Source organism: Hippocampus comes, unplaced genomic scaffold (assembly GCF_001891065.2).
Source record: "Hippocampus comes isolate QL1 unplaced genomic scaffold, H_comes_QL1_v1.1 scaffold117, whole genome shotgun sequence".
Lineage (NCBI taxonomy): Eukaryota > Metazoa > Chordata > Actinopteri > Syngnathiformes > Syngnathidae > Hippocampus > Hippocampus comes.
Window position 1 is genome coordinate 1,016,628 of NW_017805225.1, and position 19,067 is coordinate 1,035,694.

The 19,067-nt window shown below is 47.3% G+C and overlaps 1 protein-coding gene across 1 annotated transcript in view; it reads right to left on the minus strand.

The window, feature by feature from the left end:
* astn1 (astrotactin 1) overlaps positions 1–19,067 on the minus strand; it is a 115,274-nt gene that overhangs the window by 35,092 nt on the left and 61,115 nt on the right. The window contains exons 16-17 of the mRNA XM_019869320.1: positions 10,791–10,895; positions 9,485–9,673 (exon numbers count right to left, since the gene is read on the minus strand). Of these exons, the coding sequence (XP_019724879.1) occupies positions 9,485–9,673; positions 10,791–10,895 (294 nt within the window). The remainder of the gene's footprint in view (positions 1–9,484; positions 9,674–10,790; positions 10,896–19,067) is intronic.

A 19,067-nucleotide genomic window follows, 5' to 3' on the forward strand; every position in this document is an offset into this window, starting at 1 on the left:
GGGGGGGGAATAAATAAATAAAGAACATGTGGATAAGAGCTCGGCATTCAGCCAAATGAAAAAAAAAGGAGAATTTGATGGTCGCATTTCAGAGACCTGCACGGAAAAAAGCTTTGGTGGAATTGATTCCATTTTATTTGGTCAAAGGGCGGCACGGTGGCAGAGGCGGGGGCTTCAATTCCGGCTCCGGCCTTCTTCCTGTGTGGAGTTTTAGGAGTTCTCCACCACGTTTCGAAAACAGGCGCGGCAGGCTAATTCAAGGGGGCAGGGCTGATATATAACACTCGGAATCGGGAGCGTCCAACCGACGTGGGAGTGCCATCGCATTCCAACGGTGGCACTGTGGTTTGGCGAGGCAATTACTCAATGTCGTCAAAACGGGAGGCCAAATGTAGCGCAAATGTCTCTCTCCATTCCACTCACTGACTATTGTGTGGGAGCTTCAGGTACCTTCTGGTTAAATTGTATTTGCTTGAAGCTTGAAAGAGACTTTCAATTGTTCTAAAAATACATGTCATGAAGCGTCGTCTCGCTACAATTTTCAAATGTTAGCTTTTCGTAGTGTGGCCGTTCAAAGAAAAAAAAAAGATTTATTGATTGTTTTAAAGAGCATCTTTTTCTGCTTCTGCTTTTAGCACGAGCAGGGTGATGTTTTTTTCTTTTTTCCTTTTGGGAGACATTGCTCTTGCAGTAATAACCAGCGACAATTTAGTGTGAACAACAAGCCTCTGTCTGAAGTTTTTGTGACAGCCTCCCTTGCACGGCGGAACATGTTGTTTCCCGCCGTTTGGTTTTAGGCCAGTGGGACTGATGGCCATCCCAATTGAAATCGCGCTCCGGAGCCTTTGCCAGCTGTCTTGGGACACCCTGAACTAGTCGCCAGCCCACGGCTGTCACGATTCGGTTTCTGGTCTGACCAGCAGGTGGCATGTGCGGTCTTCTGTGCACACCTGCTGCCAATCCAGTCATTATGGGACCAGGTATTTAAGGACTCTGCTTCAGCTCACCTGTGTCGGAGTATTGTTATTGCCTTGCTGTTTCCATGCCCTCTGACCACTTTGTTATAGACCTCGTCGTGTATACGCTTTTGGATACTCCCGGTAACATTGTTCTTGTTCTTATTGCTTTGTTTTGTGAATTGGCTTTTTCCTGCGTGTAGTTGTTACATTGTTTTTCGTTTGTATTCTCGGTACTATTTTCCTCTCTTGCCTTTTTTTTTGGCAAGCGCTTTTTGTTATTCGTTTTTATTCTGTTCTTCCTGGTCCTTGTTCGGACCAGCGCTTTTTGTTCTACTTTGTCGATGCGAATTTTGTATTAAACATTTTTGTAACGGAGACCTTGTTGGAGTCTACACTTTTGGGATCCAAACTTATTTCGGCTCGTCCGAGACCCTGACAACGGCAGGGCACACTGAGACGAACAGCCATTGGCGCTCACAATCGCACCCGGGGACAATTTCTGGTGCTCCGTTAACCTGCCACGTGTGTTTTTGGAACGCGGGAGGAAATCGGAGTACCCGGAGAAAACCCACGCAGGCACGGGGAGACCATGCAAACTCCACGCAGGAATCGAACCCTGCACTGTCAGACAGACGTGCTGACCAGTCGCCCACCGTGCCGCCCATGTAAAATACAAATGAAGCTCTGACTTCATGCCTGGGCCAATGTGAGTATCCAACTTGGAGTTGGTTATCATACAGATGACCGCACTGGTTCACTGCAATGTCAATAGATCATGACATCTTTAACAACGATACTGTATTAAGTTATTTTGCCCTTTAAAGGTGATATTGAGTGTAAATCCCAGTCCTGGTTATGACTCAAAATGGACAGTAATGGTATGACCGAGTTAGAGAAGGAAGAGCTTATGTTCGACCCAGTGGACCTCCAAAAGTTTTCATCATCCAGACAGCAGGAAGGAAAAGCATGAAAAATGCATGCATCTTGAGAAAATGTCCAATGACATCTTCAACATTCAAGGTGTCACTGAGGCTCAATTGGTATGGGCCAGCGGTTGTTTCTTCATTCCCGCTCATTCAAGGCTCACCTGGCCGCCTTGCCATCTCTACCTTTTGTACCCGCGCTCGCTTCTCTGCGACTCGACTGACAAGCAGCCCAGGATGTAGCCTGCCTCGTACAAAAAGTCAGCCGGGATAGGCTCCAGTTCACCCGGAAAACCCTAACGAGGACGAGTGCTAAAGAAAATCAAAAGTCGCACGTGAGTACAAGTCACGGGACCGGCCAAACCAAGAAAAAGAGCAATGCGAAGCCTGTGACGCAGCAGTTTACCGCAACGGCTGAGTGAAAGCATCTCTCGGCAAGAGGTTTAGCTCCATCGCCTGATGAGGAACAAATTACGGCTGACGCTTCGGAGAGGACGGGCCATTTATTCACGGGGTTTTTTCGTGCCGTTAAAAGCCGCATTTGGAGATCAATTTGTTTTCTCCGGGGCTTTGACAATGGTCATTATTCAGTCAAGTCGTGGAGTTGAGGAAAAACAAAGGATTCGGTGGCCGCAATTCCGATCAAGTGATGTCCTCACACTTTTACTCACTTTTTCTCACAACAACGCAAATAGTTTAGCGGTGTTTTGTGAAGAATTTCTTGGCTTTCGTTTTACACACCGTGGATTTGTTGATCTTGAATTCTCTCGCGGCCGCTCCATTCCCACGGTTCTGATAAACCGAGCGAGCGTGTCTTGTGGTAGGTGGCATATCCAAACTGTGGCCCGGGGGCCATTTGCAGGCCGTCATCCATTTTTTTTGGCGGCCTGCGACATGACCCAAAAACCCCAACTAATTATGACAACCGACATGGGTCGCAAGATTAGTTAAAAAAAGGTGAAGGTGGGCAGAGCGAAAAAGGAGGCTAGCCGAAAAATAGGCGCTAACACTACTACGAAATCGGTTTATATGCCGTGGAACTTTTCTCGCTATCTTCAAAACATTGTCGCGAATAAAGATGTTTCCATTTTTAAAGTAGTTTCTTCCACTTTGTGCTCGATGGCTGATTGAGGAAGACCTCACATGCATGATCCGCAAATCACCGTTTCTAAAAATGGTCACCTGTTTCAAAAAGATTTGAAAGTGGCCCTTTCATCCTTCCACTTTTCTGTAGGCGGCCCTCCAACGAAGCACCCCTGGTCTACAGTGTAGCTCTTGTTTGAATACAATCGTTGAAAGGAAAACAAACAAACAAAAAAATACCCCACATGACTCACAGATGCCAAATGATAAACGCGGCGGGGAATGAAAAGAGAGAGCAATTTCACTTTGAACATTGATTAGTTTTCCACTTTGGCTGCTCAGGTTGGATGCTGACACTGCAGCTCAACACCGTTTTTGGGCGTTGGACATTTTCTGTGGATTTGGCTGATTCACGGGCCAGCATTCATGAAAGCTTCTTCAGGCAACAAGCAATTAAATTCGAGTCAAATGAAATGCGCGCCCACACACATCTGCTCCGTTTTTTTTTCCGGGAGCGCAGAATGTTCCACGCCAAACTTAACGGCGTACGAGGGTTCTTGCTGGCGTAATCCGCCCCCCCAAAACAGGCGCCTGGAGCCTGAGATGAAGTTGCCGGTAAAAATGCAATTCACACTCAGCTCTGTGAAAGTCCGCCGCATTTGCGGAACAAAAAAAGCAGAGCTTCCGGCTCGAGGCAAGGGCGCGACGTCAATTCCAGCACTGTCTCAGCTGGATTGAGAGGCCTTGTCTCTCTGCTTGCAGAGAACGGCCGGCCGGCTCGTCTGCACGGACAAGCGCTGCCAAAGCAATCGGACTCTGTTTACTCTTTCATAGTGGAAAGAGAGAACGGCATACGTGAGATGCGGACATTGCCGAAAGAAAGAAAATGCCTCAACATCAAAACGCACACACCTGCGCCGCTTTGTAATACGCCTTTTTAGCATCGCAGACAAACTGTGAAGACAATTGAGGGATTTACCACAAAGACGTCCCACCTGACTCTCAACTCTTCTCAATACAGTGAAACTCCTCTACAACGAAATCATGTTTGCAGCAAGAAATTTTTCACAGCAGGGGGTTTTTCACTGTAGCAAATTTGATCTCAGACGTAACACACACACACACACGCACACACGCACACACTGCTTGACATCCAAAGGTCCGTTTTGTAGCCATTTTAGCAATGCAACCTTCTTGCTGCGTCTGAAACTAACAAAAACAAATACTTCCTGGACTACTGTGCATGTGTAAACCAGTGTGGTGGTTGCTGTTGCCGTTTCTGAACAAAGCAGTAGAGGTCGCTGTTGGATTAGACTTCGTTCTAGTGAATCTCGTCTCGAGGCAAGAGCAGAGAAAAAGATTTCGTATAACGCAACAGGGTTTTTTTTTTAGTTGTATGGGGGGCAGGAAAGTGGGAATGGTGTTCATGCATGAAGATTTTTTCACACTAGGGGGTATTTTCGCCCATGTAGGTTTCGTTGTAGAGGAGTTTCACTGTATCTCCATTCTTCCCGCCTCTCTCACCCGGACACGAGCTCAAGGACGGTTTCTCGACAAGACTCCCCATTTGACATGGCCAAGCGCGGCGTGTCATGAGAAGACGACGGTCAGGGAGAACAGAAAGCTTTCCAATGGTCCCACCGAGTGATGTGGGAGCCAAACAAAAGCAGCCCCGGCGCTCGGGCGATCCTGCCTTGGGCGTGTCGTTGATCGAAGGCAGCTTTGGATAGGACGACGGCGACGACGTCACTGTTTACTCCCTGCCTGCTGGGATGACTTCCTGAACATGACTGACGTCAGATACGATCCGTGAATGAACGCTTGCAAAAAACAAAAGCTTCCGCTTCTTTCGAGGTAGAATTGTTGCAATTCTCTGGAAAGTGAGAAAAGAGAAGACATTGATCAGCCTGTCTTCTGGAGGCAAAGGACAACCCTCCCTGCGGCCCAAACGCATCCAACCCAGATCTTCCCCGCCACTGCTACTTCACAGGCGCTTCCGTGTCCACGTTCTCTTCAGCGTGTCTCATTGAATCCCTCGAGATCTGCTCACATATCTTAATGTTGCACTGCGTTTTTTTTGGGAATGTGGGAGGAAAGCGGAGTCCCCGCCCGGAGAAAAAGCCACACAGGCACGTGGGGAGAACCACGGGGAGAACGCGCGACCTCCACACCGGAAGGCCGGAGCCGGAATCCAACCCGGTGCCCCTGCGCTGTGAGACCCACGCGCTTCCCAAATGCTATCCCATATTTGCACCCGTGAAATAGGATCGCGCACGAAGTCCTGGAATGAAGCCACACAAATGAGAGACAAGCTCCCTTCATGTTAAACACAGGCGCCTTTCCAATGAAAAGAAATAGAACACCTCTCTTCAACACATTTTCATCATGCGGTGGCAAAATTCGAGTGTCAGAGGAAAATTGCGAAAAAGGTGTGAAGAATAATTCTCCTCTGGTAAACAAGCAGGACAGGTGCTGCTAATCTTAGCAATGCGAGATTTGTGTTGGTTGGCGATGCGTGTCTTTTTTGCTCCTCCTCCGTTGCTCGCTCACCCCCGTAGCGAGACTTCTTTTTGTTCGATTCACATGCCCAAAGAGGGAAAAAAAAGAAGGCGTTTTCTTTTTTTTTTTTTTTCTTTTTCACGGCCGACGGCAGCGGAATCGCACCTCCGTACCCACATGCAGCACTTGTCTTGCACGTTGGTAAATAGCTGACAAGTGACTCGGTGCAGCGGAGGTTGGAAAACGAGGTCGGAGCATTTGTTTGGCGATCGGAAGAAAGAACGATGCGTGAGCGCAGATGGAGACATCTTCCATCCACTGATCCACTTTGGATACCGCTTACTCTGTTTGAGGTCAACGGGACTCTGGAGCCTATCCCAGGTGATGAAGGGTGAGAGCTAAGTGAAACCCTGGAAAGATCACCTGTCAATCACAGAGATGACACCTGGTACACTCATGAAAAGAGGAACAGCGATGGCTCCTTTAGTTTTTGGGCCGTGCGCCTCTGCTAGTTGTCTCCGGTCCACCACAGCCGCTACCACGAGTGTGTGTGTGTGTTAGCTTAAATCAGATCAAATGAGTTTGTATTGAAAACGCATCAGTAGCCTTCAGAGTATACGAGGTGGCATGCCATTCCCGACTGGCGGCCAGCCTTGTCACCGTCTACGACGATGAAGAAAGTCACGTCCCTGACTGTTATCTACTTCATACAAGTATAATCGATGCTCACAGCCGCTATCACGGGTGTGTGTGTGTGTGTTAGCTTAATTCAGATCAAATGAGTTTGAATTGAAAACGCATCAGTAGCCTTCAGAGTATACAAGGTAGCATGCCATTCCCGACTGGCGGCCAGCCTCGTCACCGTCTACGACGATGAAGAAAGTCACGTCCATGACTGTTATCTACTTCATACAAGTATAATCGATGCTACGCTAAGTTGCCTAGCAGATGCTAACAGCGCATTATTATGATGATGGTGATGATGATGATTATTGTTATGAATGCTGCAGGCGCTCTTGGGTGAACGTCGAGGTAAGCAGTGACTACTTTAACCCCCCCCCCCCCCAAAAAAAAAAAGGTTGGGCTCCTTGTACTAACTGAACAAGATGTTAATCTTGTTGCAAGCTATCCCACAGTTTGCAGTGTTGTATAACTGCGCTGCATCGTAGAGCTGATTCGGATATTTTGGTTGCCCTATTTAGCAGAATCGAAATCCGACACTAATGAAGCAGATGCGAAATCAACCTGATGATTCTTTAAGTTTGGGGAGCAACAACAGCTAGGCACAGAAAGACGAGCCGTGCTGCACTCAAGCACAGGCTTTGAATTGAAGTGATGTTCTCTGTTGAGATTTTGGCTCATTGAGGTCACACTGCCATTTTGTAGCCAAGGGAATTCACAGGAGCTTTTATGTTCACGAGCGGCTCATGCAAGTTTTTGAAATGCGAATGAGAAGCCTGAAATCTTCCAACCCCGCGTCTTCAGTGACGAGAAAGAAGAGGAATATCACAAAGAGCTCTGTGTTCACAGAAAGAAGACTTTCGCGTCATCGACTGTTTTATCTGACTTGGTTAAAAAAAAACATATGGATGTACAGTACTCTTCTTATGTAGAGTATTGCAGACTGTTTTATCTGACTTGGGTAAAAAAAAAAAAAAAAAAAACTTATGTGGATGTACAGTACTCTTCTTATGTAGAGTATTGCATATTTCTCAGATTATTAAACGCTTGTCAATAGAATACAAGCTAAAAAGAAAAAAAAAAAAAAGAAGGAGAGGCGAAAGGAAGCGGGATAGTTGCAAAACCTTTTCGATCCGTTTAGTCCCAAAACTCTCACGGGCAGCCTCTCTCTTTGCCACGGTACATGCCTGAGTGGACAAATAAGTGCTATGTTGTCATAAAAGCACTAACAACTACCGCGGCGAGTAATAGAAACCATAAAAACAAAAAAAAAAAAAGCAAAGAAAAAGAAAAGAAAAGAAAACATGCCTTACTGTGTCAAGCTTCATTGTGACTCGGTCCCTTTGTACAGGCTTTGAATTGAAGTGATGTTCTCTGTTGAGATTTTGGCTCATTGAGGTCACACTGCCATTTTGTAGCCAAGGGAATTCACAGGAGCTTTTATGTTCACGAGCGGCTCATGCAAGTTTTTGAAATGCGAATGAGAAGCCTGAAATCTTCCAACCCCGCGTCTTCAGTGACGAGAAAGAAGAGGAATATCACAAAGAGCTCTGTGTTCACAGAAAGAAGACTTTCGCGTCATCGACTGTTTTATCTGACTTGGTTAAAAAAAAACATATGGATGTACAGTACTCTTCTTATGTAGAGTATTGCATATTTCTCAGATTATTAAACGCTTGTCAATAGAATACAAGCTAAAAAGAAAAAAAAAAAAGGAGAAGGAGAGGCGAAAGAAAGCGGCAGTCAGGCGGTCCTCATGTTCGGAGCAAAGGGCAAGGACGCGGATCATCATCAAACCCTCCGGCGAGCTCATTACGCCTTCCGAAAGGCCAGGACGTTTGTACCATGCCAGAAGGGGATGAAGAAGTACGACTCCAATTTCAGCCCTGCCCCGTTGAAATCCACTTCTCTTCCTCAAAACAGATGGACCGCTTTTGACTGAAAGATGACTTTCTCACCCTCATGCTCCTCTTTGCACTTCAACGCGAACACGAATCAATGTTCACAAAACGGTTCACACGACGGTATGTCATGGAAAAAAAACCCCAAAACAAACAAAAAAACAAAGTTAACCGTATAGAATCGGCGGCATACTTCTCATCTTCACCTTCACATAAATATGATTTCTCACCCTCATGCTCCTCTTTGCACTTCAACGCGAACACGAATCACTGTTCACAAAACGGTTCACAGGACAGTATGTCATGGAAAAAACCCCCAAAACAAACAAAAAAACAAAGTCAACCTAATAGAATCGGTGGCATACTTCTCATCTTCACCTTCACATAAATATGACAGGCAGTAGAAGCCCGGCAAAGCATCTCAAAAAGGGAAACGGAAATGACGATGAGCCGTACCGAGAATGGATGGATGGAGAGATGCAATTTGACCAAATATTTCTGAGCGCTTTAAAAAATAAATAAATAAAAATAAATCTGAGGCCTAAAATTGTTTGCAAAAGAGTAAACGCCAGGCCTCTGCCCTGATGCAAATCGACCAGCTACATTCAAGCTCGAAAATATTCATCCCCCGGAGCATGAATAATTTCGGGCTTGACTGAATGTGCCGCGTGATCCGCAAAGACTCCGTTTTAAATCTCAAAACAACCATTTGTGTTCATGTCAAAAAGACCGTCTTTATTTGATTTGCCCTCACGATTAAAAGTTCCTTTCCATGAAAGTATTGGCCAAACCAGTTGTCATTTTTAGGTTACGGAGGCCTCGGCGGCTGCCGAAAGGAACCACCAAAGCAAAGCGCTCATGTAACTTGGTTACTTTTCAAGTCTAGCCTCTAGTCTCTAGTCTAGTAAAGCGTCAAGTCACAAAACGACTCTTTCCGGGCAAGAATCCTAATTCAATGATACTCGGAAGTAACTCAAAAAACATCAGCACATCCAGCCTAAACTCCATGAGCTCCACAACTCTGCGGACCCTCGAATGTCTTTAAAGCCATCGTTGCCCTCGGAGAATGCCCTTGAAAATCCTCCACAACTTGACCTCCTCCATCGACGCGCATCAAAGCAGGAGCAAACACAAATCCCGGCGGGACAGAAGCAGCGCCCGGAACGCACTGCGGCCGCAGCCCACGTTTCGCTCCGCGTTTGGAAGAAAAAGCACACGAGAGCGTTCACTGGTCTGGGCCTGTGCGACGGGGTAGCGCACATTTCATTGAATCCTCCGCTCGCATGAAACCCATCCATAACAAAAATGGCAGCATCCGACATTGCTCCGACGCGTGCCGACACTCACTTTCAATGGCGCCGTAACACAACCCGGTGGTCAGAATCCACCGCGGCTTGAATGACGCATTCCCAATCGCATAGAGAGTATATTTGCCTACCTTTGCTGATGTCCTGGTACTCGAGCCACAGTTGTCTCTGAACCTGTTTGTTGGGGTACCAAATGGTGCAGGACTCTTGGAAGCCGTACATGGCCTCCTGGACATAATGGTTCCCAAATTCCTTGAGGATGGACACAAAGTCGCCTCGCTGCGTCGCCCCGTCCAGCGAATGGATGGCTGAGCTGAAGGCTAGCAAGGAAAGAAGAAAGATCATTTCATTCAATTCATCATTCAAAAAAATGTACTGTACACGGTACAATGAAAATGTGACGATTCCCAAAGTATTCCAACACTCCTTGAAGAAAATTCCCAAAGCCTACAACGCTAATGAGGAAACGCGTCTGTGGAAAATCGATGCCGGATGCGACACATTGTTCGGGAGAGCAACATTGCCATGCGCTCAGCCTTACCGAGCCCGACCGCCGAAAGGAAAGCTAAAGTGGAATAGCGGTTAATCATGATCATTTCCTCGAGACGTCGTGTTAATAACTCGACTCACACGCACCGCCTGCTCTGATTTCCCTTCAAAAATTGAATTAGGCATCCGCTCAAGTGAGAGACGGAGACTTTTATGAGCCCGCGCAATGGGTCCTCGACTTTCGAATGTCAAAAGCCCTGTCGCGGTTTCCCCTCTGGTGGCTTTTGAAATTTGATAAGCAAAAGAGGCAAATGGCAGAAACAGACAAGAGCCCAGAAGAGCGACTCCGAAATATGGGATGGCGCAACACACAAGCAATGATGTCATCGCTGTAAATGCATGAAAAGATTTGTCTGGGACATTTCATGCATGTTCAACTGACTAAATTCGAGCAACGTTCCATTGCGCCGAAACATGACAATGTACGCAGTGACACCAATGCGCTCGGGAAAAAGCCACACCGATTTGCATGGAATAAAACGTCTTCCTGGCGACGTTTGGTGTCATCGACGAACCCGTCGACGGGAAACATCGCTTGTCACTCTCAACGGTTCCCGAAAGCCGAAAAGCATACGCCGTCAGAAAGCGTTTGTCATGTAGCAGGCAGCCGGTTGAGAACTCAAGAAATCAGAAGCAGATCTTATTGGCTAGCCCGATTTCTCCCGTCATCCATGGAGCCGTCCGTACAGCACAATCATCTCAATATACAGGAAACATTTGCCGGAACCGGAATCGAACCCCGCGCCGCTGTGCCGCGAGGCAGACGTGTCGACCACGCCAAAACAATTTTTTTTTTCATACTGCGGATGAAGAAAGAAATGGTTGGCGCCAATAATGGAGCCAGGGGACGCTTGGAGGGTACAACGAGTCAAGCTGAGAGTGCTTTACCTTGAGATAAGACCCACTGGTTGAGTTTGACGTGGTAGAGCACCGAGCGAAGACTCCACCGTTGCACAAGCGGGTAGCCCGACACTTCGCTGTAGTTCACCATGCCTGCAATGACACACAAGACACACGTGGACGTTTGGGCTACGGACACCATCCTTGGCGTCAAACCAAAGTGTTGCCAGGGCACTTTGCTACTTGACTCTTACGACTGGAAAACCTTGGCACTAAAACATCCGCGTGAAACCTCCACACTTGCATGCCGCCCGGCTCAGTGGTAGTCATATCGCGCTCGTGTTTATTTCACCTGAAGAATTGGAAAGAACTATGCATTCACGGACACGGATACATATTTTTCTCTCTCCTCGCTGGCAGAAGAGAGAAGCATGTAAAATTCAGTGTTTTGAGACAAAAAAAAATGGCACACACACTGCAGCTCAACCTTAAATGAAATGCACAGGGAACGTCAATATTTAGATGGGGTGAAGAAAAAGTGACACGGGAGGGAGACAGAATGTAGGTTGCTCGGCAGCAGATGAAAGCGGAAGTCAGACTTGCGGAAATAAGCAAGGGGCGTTTCCGAAGAGGGAGCGCATCGCTCCTTCTCTGGCATCCCTTCACTGGCTCCCTCGACATTTTAGAGTTCCCCGCCCGCTGCCTGGGGTCGGCGATCCGGACACCATGAGAAGTACGAAGCGGCGGCTCCAGGGGGATGGGGAGCCTTTTCCGTGGCCGCTCCCTCTCTTTGGAAGGAACGTTGGGCGAGCCCCATCGCTACCCATCTTTGTCTTGAATCTCCATTTTCAGTCTTTGGCTTCTGACTCAGCATGAAACTTGATTTTTAGTCGGGCTGTTTTTGTTTTTCTCTACCGTCTTTGATATTCATTTAATGTGGTCATATGAATTCTTTTTGCTCTGTGCAAACAGCACTGGTGGTTTTCAAAGGCTTGAGAAATACAGCTGAGTTGAGTCGACTTTTTCCAGTCATATCGCTCAGCCCCAGTTCAACGTGACCTCAGAAAATGATGAATAAGCCCCTGAGTGATCTATTTGGCCAATGTCCTCGATGTCCTCCATTCGGATTGGGAAGTCGCTCCCTGGAAGGATGCGTAGAGTCCGCAGCCCAGAGAGCGTACGCCGCTGCAACATCGTGCAAAAATCCCAAGTTCATCGTCATCTCTCTTCATGGAGACAGTGCGAGGGCCACTTGGAGGGGGTTCGACAGCCTTGATGGGCATCGCCGCTCTTTTTCCCTTTTGACTCGGCTCCCGAAAAAGTGACATCCGGGTGTAGTATAGCTCGACTGGAATAGGAACACTCGAAATAGAGTGGAATAAGTCGTAGAATGCTAAACAAAACTAAACACGGTTTTGGTTTTGAAATTTCACCCTAAGTGCAAAACAAAAAAATAAACTGGGACATTTTTACAATCAAACTAATAATTGGATTCGAGTTCTGCTGCAGTGCGGACAAAAATGTTCAAAAAGGAACAAAAAAAGGCAACTACTTTGTTGGACAGCTGTGACTTGATGCGCTGTCCTTGAGCAAGTCAGTGTCGCCGCCCTCCGGCTCACACCGAAACTCTCCTTTCTTACCCGCGTACCTTTGATTTGCATATGGTGTGAAAAACATAACATACAGCCGAATCAAAGTTGGGATTTCAATTGAGGGATTATGACCGTGATGCATCAAACGAAAAAAGGAAAATGCCGCCAGGCCTGCAAATGCTGCGAGAACTCCACTTTGTTCCTTGACGATCAAAGTCGGGAACGCCAGGGATGCCACAGCTATGCCTGCTTTCAACAAAGAGTGTGGCCATCCGATCACCCGATCGATCGCAAATCAGGGCCGATCAGGGCACAAACGATCGTGAGGGTAAGCCAAAGCATCCAAACTCGACTCTTCAAGGCGTTTCATGCGAAAACAACACTCAGTGAAACTGCCCCAAATCTAATGGGACGAGCAAAATAACCCGATTCTCTCCAACATGTCAAAACAACGACTGTGACGTCAGATTAGCGCCGTGTTTATGGATGGTCGGCACAGAACGGATTAGCGCTGAAAAATAAATAAAGGGCTATCCATAGACCCGACGGCTATCTTCTAACGTTAACCGGGGCCTGGGAAGCATTTGTTCTTTCCGTCTCCTTCTCACTGTTGAATTCATCAGAATGAGTCAGGTAGGAAAGTCATCTCAAGGCTCGCGCAAGCTCATTAGCGAGTCTCGCCTGCGCTCCATTTCATTCCAGAAGAAGTTTGCTAATGAATGATTTAGCATGGAGGAGAGCGTATGGGAGAATATGAATCGGGGTGACTTCTCACGAAGAACATGATGAAGAACACGCCGTCGAGTTCAACAATGAAGTGGCTTTGACAGGTCTGTGTACGTTGGCTAACATGTCCAAATGGGCACAATTCTTGTGAGAACGGGCCGATTGGTTGCGGTGCGCGTCCATCCGACGCTTGCCGGCTCAGAGTTCATTTGTCACGGATCCCACTCGGAAAATGGAACAAATCACCAGTATGTTTGGCTCGCATTGATTAGTAGCTCCATGAGTAGCTCCGTTCTACGCGTTGCTGATAAACATGCGGAGCATCCAACCCGGAATCGGTGCATTCTGAAGCTTGAGCGCAGGGCTGCGGCATGGCTAAATAGACATCGGAAGGGAGGCGAGAATGAAGTCGAGGCCTTCAAAAGATAAAGTAGCATTTACAGTGACAATCCATCCTCGCAGCTCGATATAGGCTGGCCATACGTCCAAAGCCTTATCTGTAGTTTCCACAAGAAATATTTCCAATGAGGTGGGTTCTTGCTGTCCTCCTAGTGTAAGCGATTTTCGGATGCATCTCATTGAGTATGGCAGGTGTGTTCATTAACTTTTTCCCCAGTAAAAAATATCCACAGAAATCTCATTAGCTGGATGCGGATACCCGCGTAAACAATCGGCCTTGCAAACTTGATAATTAGGCTGGCAGATGCGGCTTGTAACCACTCAAGGTGACACATGTTCCCATTTCTGCTGCTCCGAAGAAAGGCGAGGGGGGACCGTTTTTGTCAGCAATTTGAAATAAGATGCCCCCCACCTCCAAAAAAAAAAAAAGGTTCAGCATACACCTGTGAGCCCGAGTGGTCAGGAGGCCATATGCTTCGACTTTAATTATGAGGGACTTGGGGACAGAGGGACTTTGGGTTGAACTATGAATCACTGCCACTCTAGCTGCCTCCAAAGTCCCGTTTCTCCTACTTTCAAAACTTTTTCCTCTCATTAACAGCAAACCTGTCCCAGTGCACGAGATGACCGCTGAACACCATCAATTAATACTCTCAAAAACTTTCAGGTAAGCAACGACTGTAAGGCAAGAAAATTCATCTGGTTGTCAGGCACATGGTGATGCTCACACTCGCACCGGGGGATAATTTCCAGTGTCCCATTAACTTGCCATGCATGTCTTTGGAATGTGGGAGGAAAAAAGGTCCACACGGGAAGCCCCTGCGCCTCTAACCATGAGGCCGATGGGCTAACTGCTCGACCAGCGTGCCGCCAGATTCTTATTGTGTTTTTTGGGGATCACGTCGCGGCCGCTGAAAAAAGGATGGCGGGCCACAAATGCCCCAAAATGGCCGTAGCTTGGACACTGCTGCCTTATTACAATCAACTGACGGTAATATCCCAAGACAGCATCTCCCTTTCCACTGTAAACGAATCTGTACATGTGTATCGTCTGACAAGCACTTGCATTCTTCAAGTGCCAAATGTGGCAGGTTCCATCTTTGTTACCCAAGCTCGGAGAATAAACGTGTAGTTTCACTTCCCCGGGTGTCAGCGAAGTGTGTGGGTAAGCCATTCGCCTACTTGCTTTCGTGGAATCCCGAAAAAGCTGCACAACCACAAACAAAATATGACCAGAAAATGTGAGGAGCCCCCCCCCCTCCACCAAAAAAAAAAAAAAAAAAAACACGCAACTTCTATCTTTGATGAATAGCCTTGCTCTAATGTCAAATAGAGAGGTCATACACTGGCTCAAGCCCAAGCGAGCGCCGTTCCACTGAGCATTTGCACTCATACCTTGACTTTCATTAGGCCCACAAATCAAAGCGGCCGCTAACAGCGCCAGCTGGAAACCAAGAGGCATGAACGTCTCTGTCAGCGGAAGCTCTCCCTTCCCTCCGAGCCTCAGCCTTTGGCACCATGCTGTGGCAAGGAACCGCAATCATAATCCTGTCTGGTTTTGTCGACTAATTACCTGACATTTGACACGTAAAATGCTGGGAAATCCACTCGGTTCGCCTGAGAGGAATGCATTCGGAAATGTTCTGCATTCGCGGTGGGTGTGCGGCTCATCCTGGCATTTTAATCGCGCTTCTTGTGATATTCGAATGACGGATGAAAGCGCGTAGGCGCACGGGGGCAACTCCTTGACACAAAGATGAGGCCTGCAGGCAAACGGCCAATGAAATGTTGGGTGTAGACCTTTCGTGAGCGATCGCGGTCCAGACAGGTGTCGCATTGAATTCGTGCGCAACGTTAGCAAGCGCAAAATGTGACAAGAGACACCCTGGACTGTTGAGCGAGGACACGGAGCAAGAATGGCCCACAAAGCTTCCCCAAATGATGATGGCGCGTTGCTAAAGGAAAGGCGTAAAACGATACGATCCAAAATTCATCTGACGGAATCCATGAGCATCCCTTCACGCTCTCGCTGTATATATAGCTATCTTCAATGAAGGGTAGAAATATTTGCATTGTGACAAAGTCAAACATTCCAGTTCTGGACCCCAACATTCACCGTATAACAAAGTCACACGATACAGGAAACCAACACATACTGACCAGTACCTCCTCTGGAGGTCAGAACGTCCCGCGGCTGTAACAAAACGGCCCAACTTCATGAGAATTGCGTTTCGCACACCAAGGCACGCAGGTGATCCGACAGAAGACGACTGTGCGGCCCAGCCGCTAACCACTCGCCCACGGGTCGGAGAATTGCGAGCTATTTTCAGGGAATCTCGTCGTCGGGAACATTTGGAGGAGTCTCCGGGGACCTTCGCGACAATGACCTTCCCATACTGTGACCAATTAAATGGAGGCCTTATGAAATCGAGACGATGTGCCATCTCTGTGCTGACACGTGTGAAGGCTCATTCCACTGGGAGGGCGCAGAGAAGCAACGTGCAAAACCCGAGGGAAGCCGTGTTAAATGCGGCAAGATCAGAGGAATCGAACATGGCGCTGCTCGTCGTAGCCTTGGCCAAGACAACCCCGCACATTGTAATTAGCAAAAGAACAATAAGTATGGAGATTGACCTGCCGAGTAGACTGCGATCGAGTCGATTCTAATCAGGGGGCTTGGCGGTCAAACACTGATTGCGACGTTATTTATGACTCCCAAGTGCAATCTGCAGCGAGAAGCACACCTTTACGAAGCAACACAAGCTGACTTTGGAAGCAGTGGCACTTCAAAGCATACGCCACATTCCACATAAAACATAGAAAAGGAGAAGTCGGGAACTCACCTTGCACGCAACCCAATTTTGTACATTGAAAGGAACCAATAAGATCACAATATCGCACCAATAATCACTCAGTATGATGTGAAAAGATCAAACGCTGCATTCCGATTGCCGCATGTAATCGCTCTCCCGAGAGCCGCGTGAAATAGTTTGCCTCGAATGTGACTCAATGAGGTCGCAAGAAATATTCTGAGTCGTCAGTATGGTGCAAGTCTACCTGACCGCCAACGTTAGCCCCACTCATGAAATCAACAAAACCCAAAAATCAAAGTATAAGAACCCAGTTTAACAACTGCCATCATCAGGTCGGTCCCTAAATGATGCGCATGGTTGCATTTGCATCTCTACCAAATGGCTCTTCAAAATATTTCCCGAGTGGCGTGTTTTCGGACATTTACGGTACTGTCCACCCAAAAAATTCCTGCTTGCCGTCAGGGTCTTCAGCAGGGCTGACCAAAGATCTACTTTTCAAGCGACTCTGACTCCGGCATCCCTTCACTGGCTACTTCTTTTGAAGATCCTGTTCTATTTGTTTTCCAAAGTGGAAATGGCCCGGCCCGAGCTTCCCTCTCGGAGCTCCCTGCCCGCTGCCTCTCGCTATGAGAGGTACGAAGCGGAGGCTCCGAGGGGACGGCGCCTCTTCCGTGGCCGCTCCCGCTGAACATTCGTCAAGCTGCCCATCGGGAAAAACTCCTCTTGATTCCTTGGCTCCTGACGCAACATGAGACTCGATTTTTAGTTTTGACTGTTTTTGTGCTTTCTACCGTCTCCGTTACTAATTGGTTTGTTGTTGTATGAATTCTTTTTGCTCCATGCACAGCACTTTGGATACAGCGGTGGTCTAGAAATACAGTTGAGAGTGCTTTTTATGCCTACTTCAGTGTGCTCATTCACAATGTCACATTGTTCCTTAGCACTCAAGACATAAAAAAAAAAAAAAAAAAAAAAACAGCTTTAATTACCTTGAGGACATGGTTTGCCTTGTAAAAAAAAAGTTCTTCCTTGTCTGTTTGGACTCACTTCTTTTCAGCACAACCGTACTCGCGTCAGCCGTTTTTCCCGAGCTGTAAGCATCATCTTCAGCTTTGATCAGAAATGACAGCGGATCGGCTCGAGAGCTGTGAGGACTGTCGGGGGCAAATATTTCACCTTTGGCATTCTTTGTTCCGTTTTCCACCGAAGGATGGATATGTGGCGCACGCTTGATGGATAGCAGTGGCAATGAAATGATATCGTTGCTCACATATGATGAGAAAAGGGCACGCAGGGGATGATCCCCGGAGCTGTTTTTGGGCATTTCTTTTTCGCTGGACGCAAGAACACCCCAAGCGATGGTCTGTTGGTCTGTTTATCACGGATCTGAAAAATGTCGATCCATTTTCATTTTCGGCGTGCTCTTTAAGGCCTTTGTTCTGCTCCACGTGGACGTGGTGCTCAAAGTTTAATTGTATTTTTATTTTTTTTTGCCATTCTTCTCTTCGCTATTGTTTCCTTTTTGGGCGCTTTTCTTTTCTGTAACGATCCGTTGTTGCTCAAGTACCATCTTAGGGGAAATCTGCTTCGCGGCCCAGAGCATGCTTGCTTTCCAATTAAATCAAGATGTATTTGCCTTTCAAAAGCTTCCCTTTCCTCACCCCCCCCCACACCCCCTTTTGGGATAATTGATGGCGGTCTCTGGCCTCACGATGAATGGCTTTAAAGCCTGGAGATGAATAGGAAGATGAATGAATTCACCTCTGCGGTGGCCAGGGAGAGCCGCAACAAGGACTGCTGACATTGTGACAAATACACTGACCAGAGCAACGCAACCGTGGCTGAATCATCGCTGGGGGGGGGGGGGTTGGGGCGCGGCACGCTCTTCACGTGACTCAATCCAGGTCCCACTTTCTGATACACACTCAGGGGGGCAGAAATGGAAGCCCGTCCCAAGTCAAGCAGAGTGACTGTAGATCACGAATTGTGGTGAGAGAAAGACCAACTTGAGCACGATATCGTCGGCGCCACGGCATCATCGCCTAAGTCATGTTTCGATGCTTTTGGAAAACAAGGAAAAAAAAAAGCATTTGTAGAAAAGACAAAGGTATTTGTTTGAATTGATCTTGGAACAAAACACTCCACCAGATGCGTGAACAAGGAAAAGGAAAAAGAGCCGTCGTTAAATGCTTCACAACTAAAAGTCAGGTGGGCATTTTTTTTCTTTGACGCAAACATAACTGAAGCGCAGTTGAATTTACTCTCCAACATTAATCAAGTTGTTTCTTCACCAGTTTTCCTTCCCTAACCTTGATGGGGTTGAAAAATCGAGACGAAAATGATCCAGATTGAGGTGCAATGTTTAAATAAAGTGTTCAGCCTATCAATGATGCTGACTTTGATATGAAATATCAATTTTGGATCATTCTAATCCTTTTTGTAGAAAAGGAACAGCTTGTCACCACTCACGCACTCTGCACACAATGCATACCGGCAAGTTTCATGGCAACTATTATAACGCTTTCCTCTTTACAGCAATGAGTACAAATCTCCGCCTAATCACAGTTGTCATATGAAACGACGGTCTTCCAATCTGTTGTGTTCAAAATGGCCCGACTCTGAACTCGACGAATACGAGCGCTTTGCCCGAGGCGCCACCGGGTGCATTCATGAAGCCAACGCTTGTCAGCTTTCGTGTGACATTTAGGTGATACTTGGATCATTTCTGACAAGGTGGTGGAACAGCACGTCGCTTATTGAGGAAGGGAACTCCAAAAGAGCTTGGGGCTAGTGCC